Source organism: Macaca fascicularis, chromosome X, assembly GCF_037993035.2.
Source record: "Macaca fascicularis isolate 582-1 chromosome X, T2T-MFA8v1.1".
NCBI classification, from domain to species: domain Eukaryota; kingdom Metazoa; phylum Chordata; class Mammalia; order Primates; family Cercopithecidae; genus Macaca; species Macaca fascicularis.
In genome coordinates, this window is record NC_088395.1 from 29,681,016 (window position 1) to 29,695,954 (window position 14,939).

The following is a 14,939-nucleotide window of genomic DNA, read 5'->3' on the forward strand; positions in this document are numbered from 1 at the left end:
AGTATTTAAGGGATTAGTATGTGAAGGATTAAAATTAAATTTTAAAGAGGTGATTGTTCAACAGAGAAAGGTGCATGTATTATAGACACCTCACATTTCTCTCCACGTTAAGATCTTTAGAAAGACTCAAGAATCTTGGCCTCTTTACCCTGGTGTTGTCATTTTTGTTTTAGGAAGATAGTGTTTTACTTTTTACTGTTCCATAGCTCAAGTGTAAAAGGGATGGGGAAAAGAGGGACACGCTATATCCCTTTATGAATACTCAGGGAAACTTAATATAGATAGGGAATCAATCCTGTACACATCTTCATGTATACTGACTTCTAGATGTTTCTCTAACTGGTAGCTAGTAAGAAAAATTAGTGTCCTTAAAATTTTCCTTCTATTATGCATAACAGTTTTGTCAACAGAAACATTAATAACTCTGTAAAAGAGGTCTGCTATTATTGTAAATGACTCTAAAGCTTTACCGTTGTTAATAGGATGTTCTGAAGAATAAAATGAAGTCTTGAAAATACTTTTTATGGTGAATACAAAGCTATGTTTAATGCAAAATTAGTGAGAGAAAAATCTCTAATTGCTGTGGGTTTTTGTAGACAAAATATGATTAGGATTTAAAATTACCTTGTGCTTCATATCATTACTGTTACACTTTGTTTAGTTTTCAAAGTGATTTCCATTTGTGAGTGAGTGTCCATATGTGTGTATAGGTGTTTTCAAGGAAGAGAGAAATGCCTCCGTAACACAAGTTGTTTTCTTAACTATAAAAAGCCAGTTGGCTTAGTCATGGTCTAATGCTAAGAACATTTCTTTTTAAATTGTAATTTGTTTGAATTTCCTTCTAGTTCCACCTTTGCCAATGCAGAAAATAAAGAGCGTTTTTGTGGTTGTGTGTATGTTCATCTTAATTGGACACTACCATAGCCGCATTTGTTTTCCAGTTCTGTCTTCTGTCAGTTGAATCCAACTAATATTTATGAAATACCATAATGTTCCAGAAACATTCAAATAATGGAAAATTGAGCTCATGTTCTTCCTTTGTGACAGCAAAATTGGTCATCCTCAAGTGACTGTAGACCTGAACTACATCTTAGCTTTAGCAATCACCTCCTTTTCACAGTCATTTTGACAATGTGTCAGATCAGTGGCTCAGCTGTTGTGGTCTCTGGAAGTTTCCCTTCACTTCTATCAAAGACAGGAAAATCACATGAGAACTGTATCCAACTGATACTCGTCATAATACCAAAACATGACACTTATAGATGATGACAGATTGCACTGCAAGATCTCTCTGCTCTAGGTTATGATTATTTAGTTGCATGTTTCCACTCTTCTAACAGATTGCACACACCTTGAGGGGAGACTGCACAGACCCATGCAATATTTGCTTGACAGAATTTTCCAAGGAGCACATAACAAAGAATGGGGAGGAAAAGATCTAGGAAGGATTCTAGCTTGAATTTGCTCTGTTATCTTTGGCAAGCCTTTTGATCTTTTTGTACCTCAGATCTTTGATCTCTAAAATAAGAGAATTGAATCAGTCCAGTTTTTTTAAAACGTTAAGATTTTTTTATTAAAATAAAATTTATTTTTAAATTTTTATTAATTTTTTTAACTACAAAGCACTTGTAAGGTATAAGGGCAGAAACTAAAGATATTACAGACCCTCTATCATAATATCTGGCACATGATTATGTTTAATATATATCAATTGAATTGGATTTGTTTGGTCAACATCTTGGGTGAAATACTGATGTATAAGGTAGAATAAAAGCAGAGCTACCTTTGTCAAAGAGAAGTGGGTGGCACAACAAGGCAGGGAACCGAGCCCAGTGGGCACCCCCAAACTCCACCTACTCAGAGGGACATGGTGAAAATCATACCGTGTTAGAGAACACAGTTTCCAAATCAAAGAACTTAATAAGCATATAATTCTTCCTGGCTTCAGCGTTCTATAATTCCATGACTGAGCTTTAAAGAATTCCTTTACTAACATCTAGTTTGCCACATGAAAGTAATATGAAAGATGTTAAGGATGTGGTAACATTATGCCATCAAGTGGGTGGTGGGTTATGATGGAGAACCACAAAACCATTTTGTATTTCTGAACAAATGTACTGCATACAGTTTTATTATCTTTCTCTAGAGATCTTTATTTTTTGCCTTACTGCAAACTAATGTGGTGTGCATTTGAACAGGGAACAGTTCTCTCAGCTGCTTTCTGTGAAAAACTGTCAAGTTGTCTACTTGTAACTACATAATTACAAGATTATTTAAACTGACATAATTTACTGAATACAACACTTATTTAGATACCATATTTGCTTTTGAAATTCACTGAAACCATTAGATAACCAGAGTCTAAGAAATGTAGATTTCCAATCTATTAATGGCAAACTATTTTGCCAATATTTAGTGAATAAGCTGATTATTTAGGCAGTAGAAAAATAAAATCCATTAAGATCACTTTAGGCAGGAAATAAGAGTATTAAAGATTAATCAGAGTGATGTCATATCTTTGAGAAGAATTTCAAAGCGATTGATCTCATCCTATTACCCAAACTTTCCTTTGCCCTTTATTTCTATCCTCTTGTTAAATAGTAATAAAGATGAATGGATAATTATTCCGTTAGCTATGAACAAAAGCTATCAATCATATATGAGGTTGTTCTTCCAAACTAAAACTCAAAACTCATTCCTTTTATTCTCTGACTTGGGGTACGTCATTTCTTTGTACTTAATGTGTTTTCCTTTAAAGAGAAGAGGAGGCAAGCTGCTAAAGCTTGAATTCTTGAACCCTCTGGTGATAAGTGTATGTGGTCAACTCCACAGTTCTGCCTAGATTAGCCTTCCAGTTATCAACCAAGCTGGCATGTCCACTTGGCAAAGAGGAAAGAAAACCCTCAAAGCAAACACATTTAGTTTAGCAATCATTAATTGATAATTTATATACTTGATACAGAGTAGAAATTTCAGGGACAAGTTTCAAGGGACCTAGGCAATTCTATTAGAGAGGGCAGGGCAGAGTGAGGAGGCTAAATGAAGGAGAACTGACTAAAATCCAGATATAGTCTAGTTTGGCTAGGAATGAAGTATGCAATGGAAAACCTATCTTCAAGATTCCTAATGACAAACTCTTAGATTTATGGGCTGATAATTGAAATTGACGAGAGCACAGAGCAGAAATGTGTAGAAGCTTAAAATCGAAGAGAGTATATCATGCAAATTAGCAAAAAACACTATAAAATGTAATGGATAATAGTAAGAAAGAGTTTAGACTAAATGGAAAACATCATTTAAAATATTCCTTTGGTATGGGTGTGCATGCTTGTACTTGTGCTAATTTAATGCCACATCTACCTCACTTAGATTATGTATGTAGGAAATACTTAATGTAATAACTAAGTGGCAGGTTTTGAAATGATGTGATCTAGGATATGGAAACTAGGAATGGAATTAAGAATAATGAGACAACTTTATGCCAAAAAAATCATTGTAACACATGCCACATATATCATGTGTGCTTTAATTAACACAGAAAAAAATATAGGACATCCCATTAAAAGTAAAACAAAGAACAAATTGAAAATGCTTTCTGAAACAGTTATATGTTCACAGGGACTGACCAATCCTGACACTAATTCATTAGTGTCGTGTGACTGTCAATCTGGAAGTGTTATATTTTACTCATGTACAATCTAATAGCTTTTCAGCTTGCCTGAAGGTGTTATCTGCAGTATGTTCATCGTTACTTGGTGGAGTGCTTTAATACTACTTTGAAAATGAAAAATATTTGGGAAAATAGACTGTATTCTATCTTTTAGTTTTATGCAGCATAACCATAAGTCTCTGTATTATTATTGTTGTTGTTTTTCAGCCCCTCTGACTGATAAGCCACCCAAGCTTTTGTATCCTATGGAAAGTAAACTGACAATTCAGGAGACCCAGCTAGGTGAGTAATTCCTTAATTCTAGTTAATATACTGTTCTCATTACATTGTGACAGTTAATAAGCCTAGATTGTAACCCAATGTAATACTCGCAGCTAAATCCATTTGTATTCATAGGGAATAGAGTTAGAAAATGCTAGCATACCTAGCCATTTCATTCCTTGTGGTGCGTGCCTTAGGACCCAGTTGGACATATGGATGTAAAACCTCACATGCTATTTAGATGGTTATTGGAAAATGAAATAGACTGATGATTTTAGTGATGGTATTGCAGTGCTATCTTATAAGGTTTGAATTGGTTTTCAAACAGGCACTATGGAACAATTTGATTTATAATATCTATTAATAGGTTAAGATGCAATTTCTGAAATTTAGGGGAAAAGATTCAATTTATTAAAATAAATGTCACCATTATGGTTAAAAAACATTTTAAGTGTAATCAAATATAATATAAATTTTGCTAGTTATATTTTGGATAATATATTAATAAAATATGACCAAGTGACTTTTGGTTAAGGGACTAGCAGATTTGGGACATAAGGCTATAGACAAAATATGTTTTGAAAAAATATACAATTATATACAAATCAGAATTCTGACTTATCTTAGAGGTTCATCTAGAAATTTTGAGTTTGATTTAGCTATGTTCAGTTATACCAAATTATGAAAAATTTCTCTCTTAATTATAAATATATACATAGTAATTCTGTTATATTCTCTTAGGTCTTATTTTATTTGAAATGTAGTATGCATGCATATACCATAAACTTTGGCAGAAAAGATTTGTTTGTAATGGTGCAGTTAATATCTTTATTTGATTCAAGCCTTTTGAATTAATGTCATATATATGCAAGAAGTATTATAATTGCTGTTATTTTGAGATGGAAGATTATAAATAGCATTAAAACAATGCCACATATGAAGCAAATAGATGTACTCAAATTTTATCATGCACTTTATGCATGCCGTGGCATCCTTAATTACATTAGAATTTATTGCTATATTTTGAATACATTTTTATATATAAATTCTCATAAGTAGCCATGCTCATACTGATCTTTCAATAATTCATAGGAAGATGTATTTCTAAGGAGTTACATAAAACTATAAACATTTTGGGCCAAGAACGAAGGGTTTTATGGTACCAGTTACTATTATGAACACATTAAAAATAAAATTAATTGTATGCCTTTGCTTGACGATATAATTAAAAGAATTTTATGGTTGATTGTTGCCCATAGGGTTTCTTTTTATTGTCCTTGAATTTGTAATAAGTTAGATTGTTCTCTACCTCTTACCACAGTGTTTAACAAAATAAAATAATTGCTAAAGCTATATTTAAAACTTTACCGTCTCTTGAACAAAGTCACTAAGACTAACCACAGCAAGTTAAAAATATGGAAATTTCTTATGCAAATTGGAAGTGACTATACATTCATTTGAAGAAATATGGGCATGTCTGTTACTAAAATGCTTCAAAAAGTTCTCTTAAATCCTTTATTGTCACTCAGAAAGGAGCATGAGGTCTCTTTAACCACTGACTAAACTAGTGGATTCTTTTAAGCAACTTATTTTGTTGTTTTATGATTTTGGTTCATAGTGTACAGGTAAATCATTTTCTAGTTAGAGAAATTCAACCTTAATCCTTGGATTTGTGAGCAACAGTTGATTTGAAGTAACTACCTTAATAGTGTTGTTGCTACTTTGCTAGCATTGCTAGTAGGTGAATCAAAAAGGGTAAGTGAAAATAGGAAAGAATATTAAAGACAAAAAAGACTTGAGATGAGGTGCCTAAAATATACATTTTTTCCAAAATATGTATTTTGACTTTTCATTTTCTTAAGGATTTAATTTTTGCCCTTTCCACATTTGACAAAACTACCTATTCAGCAGGTTCAAAATATGATAGAAATCCTAAGAAAGAGGGACTGAGTGAAGAGTCATGGGTTGGAGTGAAGAGGGTGGACTGCACCCATGATGGGGAACTTATAAGTTACTCTCTTATGAGAAGATGAAAACCTTCAACAGAATTGTACTGTCAAAGTATTCAGAGGTTTGCCTCCACTTGTTCCCAAATTGAGAGTTGACCTCAGAGGATAACCAAACTCTTGTAAGAGTTACATTATAAGAAAAATCATCAGGAATTACACAAAGCTGAGCTTGTACATGTCTGGTGACCTAACTTGAGCATCCTAGTTAAGTTACACACATATCCAATCAACCCTAGTAACTGTGTGTCCATAGATTCTCTAGTTTGCTCACAAATATATGTAATTCATTAATAATGAACTTTGATATAATCATGAAGCGCATGGATTTGCTCTTCATCTTCAAATTCATTTTCTCTGCCATTTGCTAGCCATGCCTACATTTCCCATTTTCTATATCCCTTGTGTCCTGTTCTTCTAATTCCTTCATCTTTTTAAACTGGAAAGGATTTGATAGTGGTCATTTAAATTCTTTTATTGTAGAAAGAAAGCACTAAAAGATTTTTTAGGAAAACATCATATAATGGAAACTAAATTCACATAAAATATGTAAATTGTCGAGTTTGAATTTCAATCAATATGTGGTCACAACCTGGCATTTCCATTTTAAGTGGCACCTGTATGTTATTTCTAAATGTTAAAAAAAGAACATTGTCCATTTTACATAACTTTCAGGCATCAGCAAATATATGAGTAGCACTTTTTTGGGGCAAAAGGCCCAGAAATTTCACTGTACTGTTCTGAAAGTCAATCTGGGAGGTGAGGCTGAGTATTTTTTCAGACTACTATAGTCAAGAGAATCAAAAGACAGACACAATTGTCTTGCTAAACCTGAGCCCTGAGAATGTCATTCAGAGATGTGGCCTGCCTGTTATGGCCAGGAGCCCACTTTCAGAACCTTCCAGAACAGATAGCATATTCCATCGCTACCAAACTTTCAAAGAGTAGAAATCCACCCTACCCTTGACCTAATGATACAGATTATATTTTACAACTCAGAATTCACTGAAAATTATCATTAATTGCTTATCTAGATACGGGTATCACTTTATTTAAATGTCAGTGTTGGCTTTAAAATAATTATAAAGGTTAATGGTAAAAATTTTGGGGAAATAGAGAAAAGAATCTTTTTCTTACACTCTATATTATAAACACATTCTGCTCCTATTAAATATTCTCACAAAATATCCTTTTAATGGCCGATGTGAATGTCATATAATTTCATATATATTGCTGGAAATTTGAATTCTTCACATTTTTGTTATTATAAATAATGTGATGGTCTTTACCTATACATTTTCCCCCTGACTTTATAATTATCTCAACAGAACACATTTCTAAAAGTAAAAATACTGGTAGAAATAATTTTGTTAAAGGTTTTTAGTACATATTTTCAGAATTCTTACCAGAGAAGTTGTATAAACTCTCACCAGAAGTATGTAATAAGTATAAATACCACTTAATCTTTAACAAAATTAATAAAAGGATATATCTTTATAACATAAAACTCTTAAAGATCTCTTCTTTGATATTAAATTCACTTCTCTCTCCTCTCTTTTACCTCTTTTTCTCTCTTCACTCATTAAGTACAAGTGGCAGCTCTTTGAGTTTATCCATATTTGAAAGATCTAGCCCATTTAGGTAAATGCCTACCCTTGAGAAAACATACAAACCTAATTGAATGTCTCTAATCTCCATCCATTTTCTTCTCTTGCTCATCCTAATGCTCAACGAGGACCTTCCTCCAGATTCTATGTTTCTTAATACAGTAACCGGTAATTTTGTGATGTACTCTGGGCACATGGAATGTCAATAAACACTAATTGACAATAAGTTGTTCACAACACAAAGGACACACATCTCTAAATTTTCTGCAAGAGAATATAATGTGTAGATTTCACGGTGTAAGCTGCCCAACCGTACTCTTATTTTTCTTTACTAATTTATTCTCGTTGTTAAGCTTATTAAAAAGCAAGCATTTTTTGTATCTGAGTGGGTAACAAGGATTCACCAGATTCTAACATCTGGAGGAAAATGGTTGAGGACATAAAGAAACTTCAAATTTTTAAACATAGACCTTAGTAAAAGGATACACATTTTATCCAATATATGCAATTTTATCCAATTTAACTATAGGCTAATTAAAATAAAATGTCAAACTAGAAATTAATTAGCACTCCTTGGCTTGTTCCACCATACTGTAGTTGCAGAATTTTAGATTTGGAATAGACCAAAGGAAAATGTCTATACATTTTATTATAGATCATAATTGACCACACCTTTTCTGAATCGTTACTACTCTGTATTAGTAAACTTGGGAAATCTTTTTGTTTCCTCTCTAGGGTGAGAAAATACTTAATATAAATACTCTAGAAACAACATTATTTAAGTGTTGAATTTGATACCCAATTCTGAAAGTGTCAGGTAATACTGTTGATTCTAAAAATTATTGTTTTGCTGAGTTGTACAAGTGATGTAAATATGACAGTTCCCAGAGATAGGAAAGTCGGTATCGGCCAGATTTTCTCATCTACGTTTATGCTACTGGTTGTCATAAGCAAATGTAAGGCCATTGATTTGATTTTACTGGATCATAGAGCATATACAAGAATATTTTCACCAACAAACACAAATTAAAAAACCATAAAACTTCCCTTTCTGCTAGGAGAAAAACAATAATATCCCAAGTCCAAGCTTTTTATGGAAAATGTGGTTCTTTTTGCCCACTTAAGAATAAAGACATACCAATCAGCATATTTCTAGTTTCTGAAATAAACGTGTTAGACATAAATTAAAGCTTTTGGACAAATAGACATAATAATTAAACCATGGAAAGATAAATACAGACTGGTATTATAATTATTTAAACTATGGCATTCAATTCTACTGAATCCAAATTTATCATCCCCAGGTACATGAAAGTGGTAACTCTTAACAGCTCTCGTAGTCTATCTTACTTTTGAAACCAAAAAGTACCCTAAAAATTGTGACTGACCTAAAAAGGAATATTTGCCATACCAGTATTTAAGTTATTATCATATATCATTAAACAGGCGATAAATCAATAAATGGAAACTAGTATTCGTATGTTTAGGTCATTGTGTGACCTAACTTATATGATTATCTCAGATTCCCAAATTCAGTCACTTTTTGGTGACAGAGAGGAGAAATGGGTTTGGAAGGAAATACAACTTTGCATGTTTGCTTTAAAAACTGCTATCTAAGTAGAAGTTGAAATTGCTTTTTATGTTTTAAGTGGTCAGGACCAGTCACGGTCACTCACGCCTGGTATCCCAGCACTTTGGGAGGCTGAGGCAGGCCAATCCCTTGAGCTCAGGAGTTTGAGATCAGCCTGGTCAATATAGTGAGACCTCATATCTACAAATATACAAAAATTAGCTTGGTGTGTTGGCATGCACCTGTAGTCCCAGCTACTTGGGAAACTGAGGTGGGAGGATCACTTGAGCTGGGGTGATTGAAGCTGCAGTGAGCCATGATTGTGCCACTGCGCTCCAGCCTCCGTGACAGAGTGAGACCTTGTCTCCAAAAATAAAAAAAAAAAAGTTTTAAGTAGTCAAGCCCTAGTTCTAGGACAGGTTTGCAATCCCATAAAAAAGATGGACGTGAAGGTAAGAACAGCTCCTGTGGGCCAATGATATCCAAAAGTTTGGAAGTCAGTTAAAGCACTTTTTTAAAAAAAACTTTTATTTTAGGTTCAAGGGCACATTTGTAGGTTTGTTATATAAGTAAACTTGTGTCACAGGAGTTTGTTGTATAGATTATTTTGTGTCTCAGGTACTAAGCCTAGTACCCAATAGTTATTTTTTCTTCTCCTCTCTCTCCTCCCACCTTCCACCCTCAGGTAGGCCCCAGTGTCGGTTGTTCCCTCTCTTTGTGTCCATGTGTTCTCATGATTTAGCTCCCACTTATAAGTGAGAACATGCAGTATTTGGTTTTCTGTTCGTGCATTAGTTTGCTAAGGATAATGGACTCCAGCCCCATCCATGTCCCTGCAAAGGACATGATCTCATTCTTTTTTTATGCCTGCATAGTAGTCTCTGGTGTATATGTACCACTTTTTAAAAAATCTAATCTGCTATTGATGGACATTTAGACTGATTCTGTGTCTTTGCTCTTGTGAATAGTGCTGCAATGAACATACGCATTCATGTGCCTTTATGATAGAAGGATTTATATTCCTTTGGGTATATATCCAGTAATGGGATTGCTGGGTCAAATGTTAGGTCTGTTTTTAGCTCTTTGTAAACAGAAAACCTGCAGAATGGGAGAAAGTATTTGCAAACTGTATATCTGACAAAGGTCTCATATCCAGCATCTATAAGGAATTTAAGCAAATTTACATCGAAGCACTTGTTTAAAGGCTTTAAAAACTGGGACAGAGACAGTGTGAGTTTTCTTGTTCACTTACTTTTCAAAAGGTCCAGAAGGGAAAGAAGAACAAAGAAAAGACCCACGAAAGAGTGCTGTCACAGAGCAATGCAGAGAGTCCATTTAAGCTTCCAGCTCCCGGTCTAGTCCCCATGCTGGACACTGACACATATTATGCATATTACTCTTTTGCTACAGCACTAAGACTACTGTTTTATTTGTTATCAGTCAGTTAAGAAGTTATATAGGTATAAATCTTCCCTATTCTAAATGAAGAACTTTAGGAGGTGGAGGGGGTCTGGAAGTTATCAGGTCAAACCTTTTTCTTTCTTTTTTTGAGACAGAGTCTTGCTCTGTCGCCCAGGCTGGAATGCAATGGCACCATCCTGGCTCACTGCAGCCTCCGCCTCCTGGGTTCAAGCGATTATCCTGCCTCAGCCTCCCGAGTAGCTGGGATTGCAGGCATCCACCACCACGCCCAGCTAATTTTTGTATTTATAGTAGAGATGGGGTTTCACCATGTTGGCCAGGCTGGTCTTGAACTCCTGATCTCGTGATCTGCCTGCCTTGGCCTCCCAAAGTCCTGGGATTACAGGCATGAGCCACCGCACCTGGCTAAACCTTTTTCATTTATTGATGAGAAAATGGAGACCCAAAATGGCTACATGTTTTTTACATAAAAAATTTACAAAAGCTTGTTATTGCCATTATCATCATCCTTGTGATCATCATATTATCATTATTAATGTTTTTGTTGTTATAATTAAGAGTCAGTGTACAGTAGTGGCTCCAAGTTGAAGTCTCACACAGACCTATGTGACAATTTAGTGCCACCACTTACTTCTGGTGTGACCTTGAACAACCAGCTTTCAGTTTCCTAATCAATAAAAATGGTACCAAGATAGTACTACCTCTCTGGAGGTAATGCGAGTATTTGATCAGATAATGCATGTAAAAGTTAATACATTACATGGCATATATTAAGTAGTCAATACATGTTTGCTGTTAGTATTTGAGACATTTGAATGCTATAAAAGAGTACTGTATATAGAAGATTCCTGAAATGCATTTTGAATGTCAATGCTTTGTTTGATCATGCTTATATTCTTACTACAGTATCATACTATGGCAGCAGATACAGGCTTCATTACAGGATAAATAAGATTTTAGAAAATTTATTTCCATCTCCCCTTTAAGGATGCAATATGCATACTAAATTTTTGTAATTCAATGAAACTTTTTAATTATAGAAATTACTGATTTTAGATTACTTAATTCATCAAGTCTAGCCAAATGCATATAGTAAGTACATAGTTATAACAGAAGAAATTTATTTATATTCTTATTTAAAGAAAATGATAATTTAAAGGACACTATGCCACATGAATTTATAAATGACCATCAAGGCAAAAATAAGAGTAAAAAAATTTCTCTTTTATAAACAGAGGAAATTCAGGTATAATATTTTTTAAAACAAGAGATCTGGAAAATAATTTTACACTATTATGCCTGTCAAGTTCTTCATGAAGGTTTTGATGATAGTCATATCATTTTATACCAAAAAAAAATGCTGCTTTTCCCCTGACAAACACTGTTATCACAAAGCTTTCTAAGTCATTCTTAATGATTGAACTTTACTAGCATAGAAAAATACAGTGAGTATCCTATGTTAACAAGAACTACTCCTGAATTTGCAAAGTAAGTGCCAATTTATCAGAAATAAACCGATCAAAGAACATTATGTTGTAGAATATTGAAAGAGGTTTCAGAATAAGAATATGCACTACATGACTGATGTCCATTAAAATAGAAACTATAAAAAGATCCACATCATTTGAAGTTTGAATATAAAGAGATATGTTCATCCATAAATTTCCTCTCGAATTTTGGCTAAATAACTAAGGATTTCTAAATTATATGCACTCTTCATGAAAAATAACCGGTGCTTGAATAAGATTATAAAGATAGGTTACCAGTATTTTATGCTTTCATGTTAAAACACTTAGCATTCCTGTCAAACCTTACTTTACCAACTTAGTATGTTCCCACAGATTCGTGGGTAAATTGAATCATCATAATTTCAGAGAAGTGTTCCCTTCATTTCTGATTGATTTTCAATTAGCAGTGGCTTAACATGTCAGGTTTAAGAGGCTCTGTCCTCCCTTCTCTTTTAAGCAACTAATGATCAATGAAAGATTTATATGCACAAAGAAAATACGCTATTTAAAGTAACTCTGTGTGAATAATTTAAATAAGAACCCTTTTGTAATTGAATGATCACCTCCGTAACTTTTCCCTGTGGTAATGTAGATTTTTACATTTTCGTAAGATGAGGTTCATCGATATGAAACTGCAAGTGGCACCTCTAACCAACCCAGAAAAAGGATCATCCACCCATTACCATGTGTGACTTCCCCTTGTTTATTAATGGAAACAAATGTCCCCATTGTGACTTTCTGCCTTCTCTGAGGAAATATTACATTTTACTCACCAGCTTCAGAATCAACACTATTTGGTTTTAATCTAATTCTTTGAAAATATATTTTGTAAGGTAGAATACTTAAGTAACCAGAATATCTCATGTCCAATTATGACAAAATAGTTTATTTTCATAAGGGATATACTTTGAGTGCCATCGTACTACCTTATCTGCCTTGGTTTTGTTGAAATATACCCTAACAGGATAACTGCCCATGGTGTCACTTGTTTTTCTATAACTGTGATGAGAGTTCTTATTTCCAAGTTTAAAAAGAACATCTTGTATTTTGATTCTTCTAAAATTTGTATGACTTTCATTATATCATTCTGGCAATCACTTCTTTTATCTTAATGTATTCATATATGTTTAATAATTTTTTCTTTTAAATATAAAAGTATATACAATGCCACTTGATTTGCAGCTTTATGAATGAAGCTATTACCAAAATGTACTTAAACATGTACTCCAAAACATGCCAGATATTTACATGAGTCCCATACACAGGGTGTCCATAAGGCTTTAAAACCTAAGACCCATAGCAAAACTTCATGAAGAGGCTTCCTTCTAATTCACCACACATAAGTTCAATACTCCTTTTGTTTGTTTGTTTGTTTGTTTGTTTGTTTGTTTGTTTGTGATGGAGTCTCGCTGTGTCGCCCAGGCTGGAGTGCAGTGGAGCGATCTCTGCTCACTGCAAGCTCTGCCTCCCGGGTTCATGCCATTCTCCCATCTCAGCCTCCTGAGTTGCTGGAACTACAGGCGCCTGCCACCACGCCTGGCTAATTTTTTTTGTATTTTTAGTAGACACGGGGTTTCCCCGTGTTAGCCAGGATGGTCTCAATCTTCTGACCTCGTGATCCGCCAGCCTCTGCTTCCCAAAGTCCTGGGATTACAGGCGTGTGCCACCGTGCCCGGCCAACACTACTTTTTTAGAAATGCCAAGGATCTTTATTTAATTTAGTAATGAAAATGTACAAAATTTCATTATAACATATACTAATTGAATTATGAAAGGAAAACAATCTTGATAAAAAAAATTTGTTTTCCAAAATTCATCTGTTTTAAAATAAGTATTGGCTTCATGGTCTTATGAGAAGATACCTCCCACTGGTCTACAACAAGCATGACAGAAAGCCAGGAAGTTGCTTAAAAGTCCAAGAGAGTGAATAATTTCCTCTCCCTTCCACTTCTCTCCAGTGAAGCTACAGACTTTCTCACTGTCTGAGTTTTTGTTTCTAGTTTAGTAAAAGCAGAGTACCCACTTTGGACTTGCCTGTTGAGAACATTTATAGAATGGCGGCTCTTTGAGTAGGAAAAAAGCAAAGCAGAATGCATTGCTTTTCTGGAAAAATAAAATTGAGTGCATCCTGTCACATCAAGCCATCACTAGAAATAGGATACTTACAATACGGCAGGTCCTAGGAAAATTTGAGATTATTACCACAAATATTCAGTAAGAAGCCATTACCATTATGTGAAATAGCTTAGGGAAAGTTCAGAAAACAAAGTATTTTTATTTTCTCTTCTTAAAAGAAAGAAATTTAATGTTTCTGATGAACATGTATTTCTGATGATGATCATGTCAATTATCTTGGCAACTTTAAGACGTTTTAATTAAATGATTAAAAGTTGTTACTACTTTCTGTAAATGTACCTATTTTTGACTGAAATATTTGGGGTGCAATTAGACTAGTTTTATGCACTCTGCTTATTGTATTTATACCTATTTATAAGTAGTTTTTAATGCCTCTTTATAAGTATTATGAATATTTCTTTCAGAATTACATAGCATGTACAATGTTGATTAAAAGACTTAAACAAGATATTGTTCTTTGGCATAAATATAATTTGTTTTTTAAATCAGGTTCACCATATTCAACATGAATGTAATTTGTAATGATTTTTTTTTAATAACCCCGTCTCTATTTACCATAAATAATGTATTGTCACTCCAATGCTCTTTATTAGGACTTGCTGCAAATTGCAGAGTGAGAGTAAGCTTTTTATGTAATGGGAGCTAAATAAAATGAGTGAATCTTATATTAGATGAATACATGAGATTTCAGCTTCAGGAGAAGTTATGTGTCACAGAGAACATCGGTGACTATTATGAAAGACATGTTCAATCAAGAGG

General features: G+C 33.8%; 1 protein-coding gene across 1 annotated transcript in view; it reads left to right on the forward strand.

Annotated features, from left to right (window-relative positions):
* The window catches only part of IL1RAPL1 (interleukin 1 receptor accessory protein like 1), a 1,418,294-nt gene that overhangs the window by 1,100,394 nt on the left and 302,961 nt on the right, over positions 1-14,939 (forward strand). Inside the window, exon 6 of the mRNA XM_005593223.5 lies at positions 3,878-3,952. Within this exon, the coding sequence (XP_005593280.1) occupies positions 3,878-3,952 (75 nt within the window). The remainder of the gene's footprint in view (positions 1-3,877; positions 3,953-14,939) is intronic.